Source organism: Triticum urartu, chromosome 7, assembly GCF_003073215.2.
Source record: "Triticum urartu cultivar G1812 chromosome 7, Tu2.1, whole genome shotgun sequence".
NCBI classification, from domain to species: Eukaryota; Viridiplantae; Streptophyta; class Magnoliopsida; order Poales; family Poaceae; genus Triticum; species Triticum urartu.
The window spans coordinates 270954477-270974100 of NC_053028.1; the positions used below are offsets into that span (position 1 = coordinate 270954477).

Here is a 19624-nt window from a genome sequence, read left to right on the forward strand (position 1 = left end):
TAATGCTGTCCAAAAGTTCTATATCATTTCCCATCAAAAGTATGTCATCTACATACAATATGAGAAATGCTACAGAGCTCCCACTCACTTTCTTGTAAACGCAGGCTTCTCCATAAGTCTGCATAAACCCAAATGCTTTGATCATCTCATCAAAGCGAATGTTCCAACTCCAAGATGCTTGCAGCAGCCCATAAATCGAGCGTTGGAGCTTGCACACCTTGTCAGCATTCTTAGGATCGACAAAACCTTCCAGCTGCATCATATACAATTCTTCCTTAAGGAAACCATTAAGGAATGCCGTTTTGACGTCCATTTGCCATATCTCATAATCATAGAATGCGGCAATTGCTAACATGATTCGGACGGACTTCAGCTTCGCTACGGGTGGGAAAGTCTCATCGTAGTCAACCCCTTGAACTTGTCGATAACCCTTAGCGACAAGCCGAGCTTTATAGATGGTCACATTACCATCCGCGTCTGTCTTCTTCTTAAAGATCCATTTATTTTCTATGGCTCGCCGATCAACGGGCAAGTCAGTCAAAGTCCATACTTCATTTTCATACATGGATCCTATCTTGGATTTCATGGCTTCCAGCCATTTGTCAGAATCTGGGCCCGCCATCGCTTCTTCATAGTTCGAAGGTTCACCGTTGTCTAACAACATGATTTCCAAGACAGGGTTGCCGTACCACTCTGGTGCGGAATGTGTCCTTGTGGACCTACGAAGTTCAGTAGGAGCTTGATCCGAAGTATCTTGATCATCATCATTAACTTCCTCTCTAATAGGTGCAGGCACCACAGGAACATTTTCCTGAGCTGCGCTACTCTCTGCTTCAAGAGGCAGTACTTCATCAAGCTCTACTTTCCTCCCACTTACTTCTTTCGAGAGAAACTCCTTCTCTAGAAAGGATCCATTCTTGGCAACGAAGATCTTGCCTTAGGATCTGAGGTAGAAGGTATACCCAATGGTTTCCTTAGGATATCCTATGAAGACGCATTTTTCCCACTTGGGTTCGAGCTTTTCAGGTTGAAGTTTCTTGACATAGGCATCGCATCCCCAAACTTTTAGAAATGACAGCTTAGGTTTCTTCCCAAACCATAATTCATACGGTGTCGTCTCAACGGATTTTGACGGAGCCCTATTTAAACTGAATGCGGCAGTCTCTAAAGCATAGCCCCAAAATGATAGCGGTAAATCGGTAAGAGACATCATAGATCGCACCATATCTAATAGAGTGCGATTACGACGTTCGGACACACCATTACGCTGAGGTGTTCCAGGCGGTGTGAGTTGTGAAACTATTCCACATTTTCTTAAGTGTGTGCCAAATTCGTGACTCAAGTATTCTCCCCCACGATCTGATCGCAAGAACTTGATTTTCCTGTCACGTTGATTCTCAGCCTCACTCTGAAATTCCTTAAACTTTTCAAAGGTCTCAGACTTGTGTTTCATTAAGTAGACATACCCATATCTACTCAAGTCATCAGTGAGGGTGAGAACATAACGTTAGCCACCGCGAGCCTCAACACTCATTGGACCGCACACATCAGTATGTATGATTTCCAATAAGTTGGTTGCTCGCTCCATTTTTCCTGAGAACGGAGTTTTGGTCATTTTACCCATGAGGCATGGTTCGCACGTGTCAAATGATTCGTAATCAAGAGACTCTAAAAGTCCATCTGCATGGAGCTTCTTCATGCGTTTGACACCTATGTGACCAAGGCGGCAGTGCCACAAGTATGTGGGACTATCATTATCAACCTTACATCATTTGGTATTCACACTATGAATATGTGTAGCATTACGCTCGAGATTCATTAAGAATAAACCATTCACCATCGGAGCATGACCATAAAACATATCTCTCATATCTCATATAAACAAAACAACCATTATTCTCGGATTTAAATGAGTAGCCATCTCGAATTAAATGAGATCCTGATACAATGTTCATGCTCAAAGCTGGCACTAAATAAAAATTATTGAGGTTTAAAACTAGTCCCGTAGGTAAATGTAGAGTTAGCGTGCCGACGGCGATCACATCGACCTTGGAACCATTCCCGACGTGCATCGTCACCTCGTCCTTCGCCAGTCTCCGCTTATTCCGCAGCTCCTGCTTTGAGTTACAAATGTGAGCAACCGCACCGGTATCAAATACCTAGGAGCTACTACAAGTACTGGTAAGGTACACATCAATTACATGTATATCACATATACCTTTCGTGATGCCGACCTTCTTGTCCGCTAAGTATTTGGGGCAGTTCCGCTTCTAGTGACCACTTCCCTTGCAATAAAAACACCCAGTCTCGGGCTTGGGTCCATTCTTTGGCTTCTTCCCGGCAGCTTGCTTACCGGGCGTGGCAACTCCCTTGCCGTCCTTCTTGAAGTTTTTCTTACCCTTGCCTTTTTTGAACTTAGTGGTTTTATTCACCATCAACACTATATGTTCCTTTTTGACTTCTACCTCTGTTGATTTCAGCATTGCAAATACTTCAGGAATGGTCTTTTCCATCCCCTGCATATTGAAGTTCATCACAAAGCTCTTGTAGCTCGGTGGAAGCGACTGAAGGATTCTGTCAATGACGGCGTCATCCGGGAGATTAACTCCCAGCTGAGTCAAGCGGTTATGCAACCCAGACATTGTGAGTATGTGCTCACTGACAGAACTATTTTCCTCCATCTTACAGCTGAAGAACTTGCCGGAGACTTCATATCTCTCGACTCGGGCATGAGCTTGGAAAACCATTTTCAGCTCTTCGAACATCTCATATGCTCCGTGTCGCTCAAAACGCTTTTGGAGCCCCGGTTCTAAGCTGTAAAGCATGCCGCACTGAACGAGGGAGTAATCATCAGCACGTGTCTGCCAAGCGTTCATAACGTCTTGGTTCTGTGGGACGGGTGCGTCACCTAGCGGTGCTTCTAGGACATAATCTTTCTTGGCAGCTATGAGGATGATCCTCAGGTTCCGGACCCAGTCCGTATAGTTGCTGCCATCGTCTTTCAGCTTGGTTTTCTCTAGGAACGCGTTGAAGTTGAGGACAACGTTGGCCATTTGATCTACAAGACATATTGTAAAGATTTTAGACTAAGTTCATGATAATTAAGTTCATCTAATCAAATTATTCAATGAACTCCCACTTAGATAGACATCCCTCCAGTCATCTAAGTATAACATGATCCGAGTTAACTAGGTCGTGTCCGATCATCACGTGAGACGGACTAGTCAACATCGGTGAACATCTTCATGTTGATCGTATCTTCTATACGACTCATGTTCGACCTTTCGGTCTTCTATGTTCCGAGGCCATGTCAGTACATGCTAGGCTCGTCAAGTCAACCTAAGTGTTTGCATGTGTAAATCTGTCTTACACCCGTTGTATGTGAATGTTGGAATCTATCACACCCGATCATCACGTGGTGCTTCGAAACAATGAACTGTCGCAATGGCGCAAAGTTAGGGGGAACACTTTCTTGAAATTATTATGAGGGATCATCTTATTTACTACCGTCGTTCTAAGTAAACAAGATGCAAAAATATGATAAACATCACATGCAATCTAGTGACATGATATGGCCAATATCATATAGCTCCTTTGATCTCCATCTTGGGGCTCCATGATCATCTTGTCACCGGCATGACACCATGATCTCCATCATCGTGTCTCCATGAAGTTGCTCGCCAACTATTACTTCTACTACTATGGCTAACACATTTAGCAATAAAGTAAAGTAATTTACATGGCGTTTCTCAATGACACGCAGGTCATACAAAAAATAAAGACAACTCCTATGGCTCCTGCCGGTTGTCATACTCATCGACATGCAAGTCATGATTCCTATTACAAGAACATGATCTCATACATCACATATATATCATTCATCATTCATCACAACTTTGGCCATATCACATCACATGACACTTGCTGCAAAAACAAGTTAGACGTCCTCTAATTGTTGTTGCAAGTTTTACGTGGCTGCAATAGGTTTCTAGCAAGAACGTTTCTTACCTACGCCAAAACCACAACGTGAATTGCCAATTTCTATTTACCCTTCATAAGTTCCCTGTTCATCGAATCCGATCCGACTAAAGTGGGAGAGACAGACACCCGCCAGCCACCTTATGCAACTAGTGCATGTCAGTCGGTGGAACCGGTCTCACGTAAGCGTACGTGTAAGGTTGGTCCGGGCCGCTTCATCCCACGATGCCGCCGAATCAAGATAAGACTAGTAACGGCAAGCAAATTGACAATATCGACGCCGACAACTATTTTGTGTTCTACTCGTGCATAGTAACTACGCATAAACCTGGCTCATGATGCCACTGTTGGGGAACGTTGCAGAAAACAAAAAAAATTCCTACGTTTCACCAAGATCAATCTATGGAGTCAACTAGCAACGAGAGGAGAGTGCATCTACATACCCTTGTAGATCGCGAGCGGAAGCGTTCAAGAGAACGGGGATGATGGAGTCGTACTCGTCGTGATCCAAATCACCGATGACCAAGTGCCGAACGGACAGTACCTCCGCGTTCAACACACGTACGGAGCGGATGATGTCTCCTCCTTCTTGATCCATCAAGGGGGAAGGAGAGGTTGATGAAGATCCAGCAGCACGACGGCGTGGTGGATGCAGCAATGATCACAGCAGGGCTTCGCCGAGCTTCTGCGAGAGGGAGAGGTGTAGCAGGGGAGAGGGAGGCGCCAAGACTTCAGGTGCGGCTGCCCTCCCTCCCCCTTTATATAGGCCCCCTTGGGGGCGCCGGCCCTGGAGATGGGATCTCCCAAGGGGGCGGCGGCCAAGGGGGTGGAGTGCCCCCCAAGGCAAGTGGAGGCGCCCCCACCCTAGGGTTTCCAACCCTAGGCGCAGGGGGGCCCAAGGGGGGGCGCACCAGCCCACTATGGGCTGGTTCCCCTCCCCACTTCAGCCCATGGGGCCCTCCGGGATGGGTGGCCCCACCCGGTGGACCCCCGGGACCCATCCGGTGGTCCCGGTACAATACCGGTGACCCCGAATCTTTCCCGATGGCCGAAACTACACTTCCTATATATAATTCTTCACCTCCGGACCATTCCGGAACTCCTCATGACGTCCAGGATCTCATCCGGGACTCCGAACAACTTTTGGATTACTGCATACTCATATCTCTACAACCCTAGCGTCACCGAACCTTAAGTGTGTAGACCCTACGGGTTCGGGAGACACGTAGACATGACCGAGACGGCTCTCCGGCCAATAACCAACAGCGGGATCTGGATACCCATGTTGGCTCCCACATGCTCCTCGATGATCTCATCGGATGAACCACGATGTCGAGGATTCAAGCAACCCCGTATACAATTCCCTTTGTCAATCGGTACGTTACTTGCCCGAGACTCGATCGTCGGTATCCCAATACCTTGTTCAGTCTCGTTACCAGCAAGTCACTTTACTCGTACCGTAATGCATGATCCCAGGATCAACCACTTGATCACATTGAGCTCATTATGATGATGCATTACCGAGTGGGCCCAGAGATACCTCTCCGTCATACGGAGTGACAAATCCCAGTCTCGATTCGTGCCAAACCAACAGACACTTTCGGAAACACCTGCAATGTACCTTTATAGTCACCCAGTTATGTTTGTGACGTTTGGTACACCCAAAGCAATCCTACGGTATCCGGGAGTTGCACAATCTCATGGTCTAAGGAAATGATACTTGACATTCAGAAAAGCTACAGCAAACGAACTACATGATCTTTGAGCTAAGCTTAGGATTGGGTCTTGTCCATCACATCATTCTCCTAATGATGTGATCCCGTTATCAATGACATCCCCATGTCCATAGCCAGGATACCATGACTATCTGTTGATCAACGAGCTAGTCAACTAGAGGCTCACTAGGGACACATTGTGGTCTATGTATTCACACATGTATTACGATTTCCGGATAATACAATTATAGCATGAATAATAGACAATTATCATGAATAAGGAAGTATAATAATCATTTTATTATTGCCTCTAGGGCATATTTCCAACATGTACATGGAAGTTTGACGCATGGACAAATCCAGGGTGGTGGAGTATATTCGCCAAGGTGGAGTTTGTTGGAGTTGTGTCGAATATAGTGTACAAGGTAGGTTACAGTTGGACTTGTAGTTGTATTGTGTTTAGATAGGATATGGAGTCGTGTCCTAGTAGGACACTTGTATCCTAGGCCTCTCATATATAGCGGGGCTAGAAACACGATGTAACCCATGCCAATATAATAGCACCGGAACGCAGGGGAAGCCGGCGGCATGTGCCAGTGTCCAGGGCGACCGGGTGCGGTATTGTAGCGGTGTCATGGGGAGGAGCGCCCATACTCAGGTCCCGGGGATGTATCCATATCGGTGAACCTCGTTAACAAATCTCGGTGTCGTGCTCGTGTGATTGCTTGGTCCTCGGATGATCGACGGTGTGCCTCGGATTTATTATAACAGCGCACCAGGGAGCTGCTGGCGAGGGGCTGCCGGAATACTGGCCCTAGGAGGGATTACTAGTTTTAGTATTGTTCGTTTTCAATTTTATGCATTGTACCTAGTAGTTAAGTATGATCACGTATATGTGATGATATTATATATATATATATATTTTTTGTGATGAATTAATGAACATTTAATATATATATATATTTATATTATGAATTCCATTTTCTATTTGTTTTTGTATACTAATTTATCATCCACATATACAGAATGGAAAGTGTATATACACACATTGGAACAAAACATATAAGAATGGAAAATAGAGTACACACATTGAAACAGAGCAATAAACAGAGCAATACTATGATTGTTGTGAACACATAGCTATCCACGTCGAAATGACTTCTCAAAATAAAACGCGTCCATGAGACCATGACCAGCAGCCCTTGCCTACGGTAGCTCTTGGCTCTGCCTGAACTCGTGCAGGCGTCCGTCCAAGTGGTCGACACGCCCGCGGTACATCTGGAGCGCAATCTCGAGCTCCAAGTTGGCTATTTCATCGGAGATCACCAGCTCGAGGATGCGACGACCATGTTCCTCTACTGCACCCAGGTGGACACCTGGGCCAAGGAGGCGGTCGAGCCTACGGACCAGCGTGTTGGCATCCAACGGGCCGCGGACAAGGCAAACATCGGCACCCATGCGAACGGCGCGGCGGGCGTCCGGTGCAAGTACGGCGCGGCCGGCCTCTGGTGCAAGTACGGCGCTGAGGGCCTCTGCCCACTCCTAGCGAGGAATGTGGTACTGATCGGATGGGTACCCAGCTGCAACGTCGTGTCGATAGCAGGCAAGCGCCGATGGATCCGCTCTTACTGTGCGGCGCCCCGTGCCTCTCGCTCTGCAGCGCTCAAACGGTCCCGCCGTGCGGCGAGCCGCAACCTATCGGTGCAGATGCACCTAGCTTTCTCTGCGGCGCGCCATTGATCATGATGTGCGGCGAGCTGCAGCCTATCGGCGCTGACATGCCTATCTTGATCCGCGGCGCTCAAGTGCCATGCGCCAAAGGTCTGCTCAACCCTGGCGATGACGCACATCACAACGTCGTCCATCGCGTTACCAGGGAGTGCCTCGGCCTCGACGGGCCATGGCGCCTGCTCGTTTTCCTCGTCGACGAGGTTGATGGCAGAGGCGGCGTTTTGGTGGGTTGGCATGCTTGGAAAAGGTGGGTGTGCTACAAGCTGCCCTTGTCGCCTTCGTGCGTCGCGCGCCGCCTATGCGCAATATTGCTGGGTGGCGGGAAACAGGTGAGGAAATGGTGGAAAACGGTGGCGTGTTCATAAAACGCCATCAATTAATGGAAAGTTAGCATAGAAGGAACATCGAGCTGGCACAAGAAGGAGATGATGATCAGATGAACACGGACCACACTAGGAAACCGTTTCTGTTATTATCAGTATTTGCACACATTTCTGATTACAAACCTGCTTGCGGCATATCACAAACATCTTGTTATATTGAACCGTTTCTGTTCTCTTGCATCAACACAAACAGTTCATCTGAGTGAACCGCAAGCCGTATATCACACACATCTTCATCTGGCTGCCCGTTTCTTTTGTGTTGCCTAATCACAAACAGTTCATCCGAGTGAACCGTATGCTGTATATCGCACACACCTTCATCTGGCTGTCCGTTTCTTTTGTTCCTCCTCATCACAAACAATTAATTGAGCTGAACCGTATGCCCTGCATCGCACACGTAACTAAAATCTGAACCGTGTTGATGCATCCCCCATCGCAAATGTTCTGCACCTATTTTGATGGGTTTTTTACACCACCGTTTGCGATTATGGCATCGCACACAGTTTCGTCGAAGGGTCTCTGATCGTAGTGTCGCGTTAGCAGCATCCTGCAGTAGTGATTATTCCTCTACCACTACAAGAGCGCATCAATATGGACGCGAGTGCACGAGTGAACTATCTCAAGATGATGCATGAAGATATAAGGCACACCACCGAGCGCCAAGTACAACGACTCGCGACCAAGCTCAACGTCAACAAGCAACCCATGATATTCAACATTGGAGATCTCATGTGGCTACACCTTCGCAAGGAACGCTTCCCCAACGAACGCAAGTCCAAACTTCTACCATGAGCCGATGGACCCTTCAAGGTGCTATCACGCTACAACAACAACGCTTACAAGATCGACCTCCCGCGCGACAAGTACAACGTGAGCGACGTCTTCAACGTCAAGGATCTCTCGCCCTACCATGATGATGAAGATTTTGATCCGAGGTCGGGTCTTTCCCAAGGGAGGGAGATGATGTGGAGCATCCCAAGGTCATCCCCATGGACCTACCTACGTCTCCTACGATACCACTTGGACCAATGATAAGAGCTCGAGCAAAGGCTATCGAAGATAAGGTGAACCCGCTCCTCTCCGAACTACCACTTTCTATACATGAGACATGGCTGCTACCTCAAGCGGAAACACTATGTGTAATCAGGTGCTTGGAGGAAAGCCAAGGTGCAGCTACATCCAACGGACAAGACGACGAGGACAGCAAGTGCCAAGAAGAAGAGCTGCCACTGAAGCTACAGCCACCGGACGACCAGCCAGCACCAGACTTCCGACACCTGAAGCCCCAGCCTGTCCAGGCCCCGGCCAACGCAAGCTACAGTGAGCGGACGTTCGACCAGGACCGGACGACCGGCGCCCCCGCACCCGAGCCGAAACAGCGGACGTCCGACGCGACCGGACGACCGGCCATCTCCGGAAATCCGGTGCCACCTCAACCGAGCCAGAACCAGCGGAAGTACGGAAGCCATTGGACGTCCGGACGACCGTCCCACCGGACGTCCGGTAGGTGTCTGCGCTCAGTTCCGAGCCCGAGGCCCATGTACCCCTTCACTTTGCCCTCATTTGCACTAAGACTATAAATGGACCTCCTCCTCCTCCTAGTTAGGGTTAGCGTTGTGTTAGCTCATATGTGAGATAGAGCTTCGCTTATCCATCCGGATCTACTCCTCCGCGAGGGACCGTCACCTCTTCGGAGAAGATCCACCTGGATTTAAGACCCCTAACGGGAAGACATCAAGACCTCCTCATGGAGAAGAACCGGTTATCCTATGTATCGTCCATTGTTGGATTTGGATCGTGTATCTCTTTTGTGTTCGAGAATCTAGCATATGTGTGATCGTTCTTTGTTGGTTTGAGTGATTCTCTCATGTTTCCCCTCGTGTCCTTTGTGTTCTTCGTTGGAATCCGCTTTTTCGTGAAAGATCGGCCGTTTAGGGTGCCACCCTACATCACGCGGGAAAGTGACATGACGACGGGGAGAAAAGTGGAGGTTGTAGGCAGCAAGGATATGGGCTATTTAGCCCTAGCGTCGCCGTTTTTATAGCCGCAGGAAATGTGGCGGGAAGGACCACGGGAAATTGCCAGGCGACGACCACCATTAATTGGTGCCATGGGCGCCTAGCCTTCGACGCCATTGGCGTGAGAGGCTGAGGAGGGAGGTGAAACTTCCCTCTTATGCAAGCGATTTGCAAATGAAACGCCCTCCAACCCAATGCCTCACAGCCTCTAAATATGGAGGCCTGCAGGCTCAATTTGAAGCTCCGTTCATAAATTCTGTCGATCAAGAGGTGTATGGCGACAGTGTTAGAACAACCTTTTCGGCTAAAATCGTTATATGGACGGTTGTTATGGTGATCGGGCAGATAGAGTTGCTCTAAGCACCTGAGCTGTCCTTTCCCTTACCAATGGTTGCCTGTATTTCCAAATGCAGTACAGAAGAACGAACGCCCCCACCCAGCCACGAAACAGAGTCTACATTTTAACAGTTCACACAGAAGCAGAAGCGCTACAACTCTCTCCGACGAAGAGAGTAGCTCTTTCACTGTCGGCCCGGTCGAGCTGATCCCACAAAAATGGCGTCGTGAGCAAATGACGCAGTGAACAGAACCATACCGGGCCGGCCAGCGACGAACATGGCGGTGGCGACCTACACTTCGACGGTCTTCTGGTTGAGCGCCGTGTACCTCCACCTCTCCTTCTCCACGAAGTCGGCGTCCAAGAACTTGGCCACGAACGCCCACAGCTTGTACGCGTCCTCGAAGTTGCTCAAGAACCCCAGCGACGCATTCACCACGTGGATCCCCACCTCGCCGCCGCCGTCGCTTGCCTGCTCAAGAACGGCGCTCCTGTCGGCCTCGTACTTATCGGCGAACCAGATGTTGCGCAGGAAGCCGCAGGTGAGGGAGATGGCCTGCCGGTCGGCAAGCTTCTGCACCAGCGCCGGCGCCACCTTCTCCCCCTTCCAGTCGTACACGTTGAACGCCAGCGAGGGCCCCCGCTCGAACTTGACGCGCGGCCCGTACACCCGCACCAGCTGCTTCCCGCCGCCGTGCTCCGGGTGCGGGTGCCGCAGCTTCTGCATCGCCACCACCAGCCAGTTGCTGATGCACCGCAGCCGGTTGCCGATGGCGATGAGGCCCAGGGCGTCCGCGTGGTCCAGCCCCCTGCACTCCACCTCCAGCATGCGCTCCTCCTCTGCTTCGGCTGCTCCCGGCGGCGGCCATGGCCGACTGTCTTCTTCGGCTTCGGATGGCCTACGGTCGACCTCGCAAATTTCCGGCGTGTCGCCGTTCTCGGCCTCGTCTGTCCTGCGACCGGTGGCGGTGGCGCTGAGCGGGCCGGAAAATGAGCAGGTGGTATCGACATCGTCCGCCGTTGGCGGGTCGCCCGCTTTGGGGAAGGTGAGCGAGTGCTCCAGGTCGGTGGAATAGTCGTCGCGAAGCGACCACCGCCGCGCCGGAACGATGTTGACGATGCCGATGCTGCGCGCGACCGCGGAGCGCTCGAGCGCGCCGAGGCTGGCCTTCTTGACGAACAGCCCGGCGAAGCCCGAGGGGTTCTCGCCGAACACCTTGAAGAAGTTGCAGACGATGAAGTCCGGGCGGAGGAGGGAGAGGCCGAGGGTGTCGAGGTCCTTGGCGCCGAGCGCGCACGCGTCCAGCGCCACGTGCCACCCCTGCTCCGCCGCGGCGCTCATCCAGAGGTACGGGTACCTCGCGCCGGTCATCCGGGACACCAGCGGAAAGACGAAGAGCCCGCGGCCGCGCTGCCGCCGCCGCCCACGGAGCAGCTTTTTGCGGAGGTCTGCGGCGTGGACGCGCATGCTCGGCCACGCGAAGCTCGCGTTCATGACCTCCGCGCCGCGGCTGCGCGCGCACTGAGCCATGGCACCCACCGCCTCGCTCTCGTAGTCGTACACGGAGAGCAGCTTCTTCCTGCCGCCGCCGGGAGTGAAGGAGTAGGACTCCGCCAGCAGCCGGAAGGCCGTGGTCCGGTTCGCCGTGCACACCATGGTGTACTCGTCCTCGGGGATCTTAAGGGACGCCATGATGCGCCTCGTGACGGCGCCGCTGATGCCTCCCGCCGCGGATTGCGCGGCCGTGCCGTCCCCACATTGCTGCACCTGCGACCGCAGGCTCGCGGACCTGTACGCGATGTCGAAGAAGGGCGGCTGCCACGCCGACGGCTCCGCCGGAGCTGACGTGGACGGCAGCGACGAGTTCATCTGCGCGTGGGAGAAGAGGTTCATCCCGTTGTAGTCCAGGCAGACGTGGCGGTCGAGGTGCCGGTACTCCCCGTCCCTGATCGCGTCCGCCGAGCCGGCAAGCCCGCCGTACTGCGGGAACGCGGAGGCGAACTCCGAGTAGGCCTCGGGGAGCGGCGGGAGGGACTCGTGGTTGGTGAACACCGGTGCCCCGGGGAAGAGCCCCGACGCGGCCGACCTGACGAAGTTGTGGCGCGACGTCCTCGCCGACGTGGTCGTGACGGTCGTAACCGTGGCCGTCCGCTTGGCGCGCACCGGCACGCAGCCGGGCATGCACCCGTGCTCGCGGTCCACAGCCCCATTCGACGCCGATGCCGCCGGCATCTCGCGCTGCTTCTGCTTCTGCCTCTGCCTCTGCCTCCTGTCGGCGTCGCCGGCTGCCGCGTTCTTGCTGCCCCTGGATAAGTACTTTGTGAAGAGGAAGAGCATGGTTGCCTCATGGGCGGGTTGTCGTTGGGCTAGCTAGCTCGGCGCCGGCCGGGCGCGGTCGACGCCGCTGTCTAGGAGCTGTCGGACAGCGACCGGATGGCCGGGCGGCCGGCCGCGGCCGCCTCTTTCTGAGCTCCTTGTTTGCTTCGCTAGCTGGTGATGAACGACGATGTGCGCGCCAGTGGCCCTCCTGCTGCCGGGGAAAAGCTTTAGTTTCTGCTTGAGCTAGCCAAGTCCACAGGCTCGCGCAGACAGCGACGTAGCAAGAAAGCGTGAAGCAGCACAGCACCCTCTGGTTCATGGAGGCTGGTACGCAGTTCCAGTCAATGAGAAACCGCTGAATGACAGATGATTATATAGGATGATGGATGATTATTAGCCCTTTTTAATCTGGCCTGAATGATTGTCTTCAACCTGAACATATATCATTCTCTTGTGTGATGATGGATGGTAAACCAGAGCAGACAGAGTTGCTTTCCCACTCCCCCGGATTCATGGATTTTACTGTTTTGTTCTTCCTGTATTTACGCCACCGACGTGTGCTTGCGTTACTTGTGTAAACTATATGGATTTATTTATGACTGCGTTTGTTACTCTAGACACTTAGTCAAATTCTCCAAGACGTCGCTCTTGACGTTGACACGGTACTAGCGTGTGCTCTGTTGTGCCTAAAATTACCGTCCCACTGAGATCTCCATCCTAGGCGGTTCTAACCTAACTGGTTCATTAGTGTAGAGGACCCAAGGCGTCGGAAAAGGAAGACGCGATTTTCTCGATAAATTGGCGATAGCAACAACCTCTTTCCATGGCCGATGGCAACCTCAGCGAAGTTTTCTTTTCTTTTCTTTTTGGAATCAACCTGGTTCCAATTGCAAGATGCCAGACGGCGGGCCAGATCAATCACTGGGCCACCAAGTGTTGCGCATGTTTGGCGACTGACTGACTGATGGTGGCAAAAATAAGTGGAGAGGAACGGCCATGGAACCGACCGGGGTAGAGATGGCGCGTTTTGACCAGCCTGCTTCGATCGGCTCTCAGCAGGAGCTCGTTGACGCTGACCGTATTCCCTGTCATTCCACCCATGTTATGCTGCTACGGCCTGCAGGGTTGCACCACGACCACGACGATGTACATATATATTCCCAACGTGACACCAACAAGTATAATCAAAATTGGCGTCCACCTCCGGCTGCTACCTGCACATACGAGCGGTTGAGCAATTGCGATTGCCGATCATTCCAGGCAGAAAAAGGGCGTGGAAGTGGACAGCGCGCCACCGCGGGGAAAAGAAGCCCCACCACGCCACGACCGGTTCAACGACCTCGACGCGCGGGGGGCGGCTCTACACAGATAGAGAGAGGCCGTCCTGCACTCCGTCTTTGCTCTGGACAACGGCGACTGACGAGGAGACGGCGATCGATCTGTGTGAAAGATGTGAAAACGTGACCGGTAATCGGCGCCTCCACTGTACCTGTACCTTACCTGGAGGCCAAGCGCAAGGCCCCGGCCAACACGTATGTCCACTATTCCGATAATAATAAGGGATATGGTAAAGGAGCACGATCTACCGAGATGCATATGGATGACACGGCGGTTTTAGCGAGTTCGGGTCTCTCGCGGTGAAGATAACAATCCTACGTCCCGTGCTCCGTAGAGGCTTTGTTTTATTTTAAAATGTATTCGGAGATTACAATGAGAGAAGAACGGATTCCCGTAGTGTTGAGACTAATGACGAAAGGAGAGAGAGAGGTGGAAGAAAAGAGGCCCCTTAGCCTAGTGGTGGGGGTAGCTTATACAGAGTGCGCCACCCCCTCACCTCCTATGTTACATAGTGGGACATGAATGCCATAATGCCAATTCACTACTAAGCTTTCACTATGAGAATGATGCTTTGACTGCTTTGCTGCCTGCTGGTCTTCGCATATACGAGTGAGTCATACGGTCAAGTGGTGAACTTTCATTCGAGTGGATAGTATGCTGCTTGTCCGAGTGGATAGTATGTGTGTATGAAATTTATCTGGGTCCACATGTTGCGTGGACCCCATGCTTTATGATATTTCAACCCTTTGTGGGCCTACCTGTTATGTGTATCTTCAACATTAGCCCCTGAATTGATTGTGATTTTGCAGAACGAGTTTGTGAAAGACACAATTTGACCCGAGTGATTACGGAAATACTCAGTATCCGTCATCGTGCTTTCAGACAACCAAGGTTTGAACAAAATCTCAATGGATTCCGACATTGTGCTCCCCGACTGATCTGGGGTAAGTGCCCTCGAGGAGCAACTTGGTGACATTCGTTCATCTCTCGGAAGAGGTTAACTCATGATCAGAGTATGGGTGTGTCATTAAATCTAGACAACAAGATTGACGCATGGACTGCTCTCTCGGAGAAATGCCATTCTTATCCCGGAGGAACGTCAATACGAGTCGGTTCTAGATCCAAACATATGAGTTTCACGCTTTGAGTCCTAGAAGAAGGCTCAAAACAGGTCCATGGAGGAGCGTTAAACTCACCTTATAGCAACTTTTTTGTAATCGACAAGAGCCTTAGAACTTGCTTGTTGTTGTTCGTCACTCGGACTCGTCAGGCCATACCGAGTGGAGATTACTCCAGTGGGGACACGCTAAGTGCACCCACTGGGTGTAGTCCCCGAGACCGCCGTCGACTGCGGGCAGTCGGCGGGGGTCTAAGAGAACTAAAAATCTTCTTAGTTGGTACTGATCGAACTTGTTCTTCTCCGACTCAGAGGTCGAGTGGTCTGGAGCTGGTATTGCATCGGGCAAAATGTTTCTTTCTGAGTTCTCTTCCACCGGGGGCACGCTGAGTGCACCCACTAGGTGTAGTCGCCGAGCCTCTGTCGGACTAGATGAGTCTGGCAGAGGGTTTAAGTCTCCTGGTAAACCTTCATGCAGTCGGCACGGTAAATATCTTGGTCTGAAATTGAGTCAATCGGATGGATCTTCAAGCGCTTCGCATGGTAAATAAGCTCAGCCTAGAGCTGAGTCAGTCGGACTGATCTTCGTGCACTTGGCACTATAAATAAATTCAACATGGAACTAGATCAATCAAGTGAATCTTTGTGCACTCGGCACGATGAATGAATTTGGCCTTGAAACTATCGACTGTAGAAAATAGCTCGACACTCCAGGGAGTAATCGTCCTAGTAGTACTTCTTACATTGACCGTTAGCTTTTGCAGGAAAGGGATATTTGTAAGAGTAACGTGCTTCCCGACTAATCGGGGTATGTTGACTGCAAGGAAAAACTTGGTGGCACTCGTATGTCTCCCAAAGGAGATAGACTAGTGGTCCGATGTGGACGTGCCATGAAACATGAGTGGTGAGGCCCTCATTATCGGGGGGGAACACCAGCACATGCCATCTCTGGGTCCAAGTTTGTGAAACTCACGCCTTGGATCCTAGAATAAGGGCCAAGTGTATCCATAGAGGAGCGTCGTTTTCACCCTTTTGCGGTCCTGAAGATGACTCCGGGTAATGATTTGGGCGATCGACCGAGTGGATGGTGCTACCCTCATAGATCTTCGGCGGACCGAGCATGTATGATCAGAAAAATATTCTTGACGTGATCAACAGGTTGATCAAATGGGTGGAACCCCTGAGGGCGGCATAGCCCATGGCTGTGCGCTGCCCCCGAGTGATGCTCGAAAGAGGTAAGCTTGCTACAAAGTGCGATATGAGGTTTGATCATATGAGTAACTTAGTCGTTCCCGTGCTGGGGGCGAAGTGGTGAAGACATGTCCAACTGATGGTGACACGTGTGGCGGCCGAGGGGTGAGGATGTGTACAACCGAGTGGCGGCGCGCGGGGGCAGCCGAGTGGTGAAGACGTGCATAACCAAGCGACTACGCGCAGGCGGCCGAGTGGTGAAGACGTGCACAGCCAAGTGGTGACACGCGGGGCGGCCGAGTGGTGAAGATGTGCACAACCGAGTGACGACGCGTGGGGCGGCCGAGTGGTGACGACATGCACAACCTAGTGGTGATGCGCAGGCGGCCGAGTAGTGAAGACGTGCACAACTGAGTGGCGACCCGCGGGGCAGCCGAGTAGTGAAGACGTGCACAACTGAGTGGCAACGCGTGGGGAGGCTAAGGCGAAGGCATGTGCCACCGAACGGCAAAAATGGTCCTCGGAGGAGTTAGTCAGATACTTTTGAAGCTGATGCAGTGACAAGGTCGGTGTAACGTGGTTGTGGTGCGAGAAGACCGGTGTGCCAACTGATTCTGAGTAGGAATGAAGATGGCGCGTAGAGCGTCTCGGTGATCATGCAACTTAACCAAGTGGCGGGTCTAAGTGCACTCGTTGAAGTAAAGGATCTGACTGGTGTCAAAGTACTCGACCACTCAGGGGAGTGTGATTCTGAATGAGCTGCAGCACCCGAGTGCGGCGTAGCCCCCGAGTGCGGCGTAGCCCCCGAGTGTGGTGTAGCCCCCGAGCATACTATAGGCTTCGACCGCGGTCCTGTCGGAACACGATTAATATAGTTTTGACTGGATAAATTGTAATTCATCAAGTCGGACTCGGGTAATGGTGAGGAGGAGCTTCCAAGTGGTGCTCGAAAGAGGCAAACTCACAAAGGAGTGAAGTGTGCGGTTTGATTACAAAAGTGACGTATCTGTCTCATGCTTGACGAGGTCTATATCATTGATATGATGAAGAGGATCCCATAAAGGGGTCGACCGGATGTGTTTGAAATCAACAGAGCGACAAGGTTGGTGTTGTGGTGCGCTAAGACCGGTATGGTGACCGAGTCTGAGTAGCGATGAAGTTGGCGCATAGGGCCGTCGAGTGGTCGCGTAACTTGTGTATGAAAAATAGTACAAGCCAACGTAATAATTTCTCAAGGAAATTTGATATGTGCTGAAATAAATTGTGTGAATAACACCCATAGACACCCGCTGGGAGTCTGAAAGAGTGAAGGATCCGTTCGAACTTGTCGAAGTGAAGGATCTGACTGAACTCGTTGGAGTACTGGCTCAAATAAAACGGAAGTGTAGTGTTTCGACTGAGTTACAGCCCCGGAGGACCGATGCAAACTCGAAATGAAGAACACATGGTGTTCGTGAATGATGTATGCGAAAAAATGGAAGTTGGACTTGGGTGAAAATAAGTAGCCGAGCATAGAGGTACACTCGGTGGCGTGGCCTCCGAGTGAATGTGATGTTTGAATTACAGGATACTCGGGAACGCGGAAATAACATAATGCAGTGCATGTAGAATGACTTAGCTGTCTGAAGGCGCGCGAGTGGCCGAGTGGTGAAGATGTGTTCAACCGATGGCAATGCGAGGGGCGGCCGATTGATGTAGATGTGTCCAACCGAGTGGCGACGGACGGGGCGTTCGAGTGGCGAGAATGTGACCAACCAAGAGGCGACACGCGGGGCGGCAAAGTTGTGCTGAGGTGACCAACCGAGCGGCGACGCGAGGGGCGGCCGAGTGGTGATGAGGTGACCAACCAAGAGGCGACGCGCAGGGCGGCCGAGTGGTGATGAGGTGACCAACTGGGCGACGCGTGGGGCGGCCGAGTGGTGATGAGGTGACCAACCGAGGCGACACGCGGGGGCGGCCGAGTGGTGATGAGGTGACCAACCGAGTGGCGACGCACGGGGCAGCCGAGTGGTGATGAGGTGCCCAACCGAGAGGCAACGTGCGGGGCGGCCGAGAGGTGATGAGGTGACCAACCGAGGTGACGCGCGGGGCGGTCAAGCGGTGATGAGGTGACCAACCAAGTGGCGACGCGTGGCGCGGCCGAGTGGTGATGAGGTGACCAACCGAGTGGCGACACGCGGCGGGGCCGAGTGGTGATGAGGTGACCAACCGAGTGGCGACGCGCGAGGCGGCCGAGTTGTGATAGCCTAGCTTATTAGGGATGATAAACTACTCATATCAATAAGGAATTCCTTCTTTTCCGGGAGCCCATTCAGACAGAACTCCAAAGTTAAGTATGCTCAGCTTGGAGTAGTTTTAGGATGGGTGACCGACCGGGAAGTTGCTCCCGGGTGCGCACGAGTGAGGACAAAGTGCGCAGAAAAGACTATTATTGATCTATGGGGCCAGTCTAGATCCCACCAGGAGTAACGACCACCGGTGGGTGTGTCCGGAGCGTTACAAGTTGGTATCAGACCCGACCCTCGCGGTTACACGGATGTTTGCGGACAAGTGCGCGGTCATGTTGTTCATGACGTTTGTGACCCGTCGTGACACACGACATGATATATGTACCAGACTGGATGCACAGACGTATGTGCCAAGAGGGAACGTTCCTGTGGCCTGACGAGGATGTCTGTTCCTCTGAGTGGGGGTGTATGTGATAGCCTGGCTTATTAGGGATGATAGACTACTCATATCAATAAGGAATTCCTTTTTTTCCGGGAGCCCATTCTGACAGAACTCCAAAGTTAAGCGTGCTCAGCTTCGAATAGTTTCAGGATGGGTGACCGACCGGAAAGTTGCTCCCGGGTGCGCACGAGTGAGGACAAAGTGCGCAGAAAATACTAGTATTGATCTGTGGGGCCAGTCTAGATCCCGCCAGGAGTAACGACCACCGACGGGTGTGTCCGGGGCGTTACACGAGTGGTGATGAGGTGACCAAGAGAGTGGCGACGCGCGGGGCGGCCGAGTGGTGATGAGGTGACCAACCGAGAGGCGACGCGTGGGGCGTCCGAGTGAAGTAGACGCGTCCCGTGGAGCGACGAAGCGCGGGGCGTCCGAGTGAAGTACACACGTCCCGCGGAGTGATGAAGCACGGGACGTCCGGGGCAGAAGACTCGTCCCGCGAAGGGGTGATGCGCGAGGTGTCCGAGTGAAGTAGACTCGTCTCGCGGAGTGGCGATGCGCGGAGCGTCCAAGTGAAGTAGACGCGCCCCGCGGAGTGACGAAGCACGCGGTGTCCGAGTGAAGTAGACGCGTTCCGCGGAGTGTCGAAGCGAGGGACGTCCGAGTGAAGTAGACGCGTCCCGCGGAATGATGAAGCACGGGACGTCCGGGTGTAGAAGACTCGTCCCAGAGAGTGGCGATGCGGGAGGCGTCCGAATAAAATATACGCGTCCAGCAGAGTGGCGACGCGCGGGGTATCCGAGTGAAGTAGGCGTGTCCTGCGGAGTGA

At 52.1% G+C, this 19624-nt stretch overlaps 1 protein-coding gene across 1 annotated transcript; it reads right to left on the reverse strand.

Annotated features, from left to right (window-relative positions):
* Positions 1-10190: 10190 nt before the first annotated feature.
* LOC125519783 lies at positions 10191-12847 on the reverse strand. Its single transcript, XM_048684553.1, has one exon. The coding sequence runs from the start codon at positions 12498-12500 to the stop codon at positions 10455-10457; it is 2046 nt and encodes a 681-aa protein (XP_048540510.1). The 5' UTR covers positions 12501-12847; the 3' UTR covers positions 10191-10454.
* Between the last annotated feature and the right edge of the window lie 6777 nt (positions 12848-19624).

Bases quoted from the DNA above. Each gene is read 5' to 3' on its own strand.
- LOC125519783 (XM_048684553.1), bottom strand. From the start codon at position 12,500: ATGCTCTTCCTCTTCACAAAGTACTTATCCAGGGGCAGCAAGAACGCG.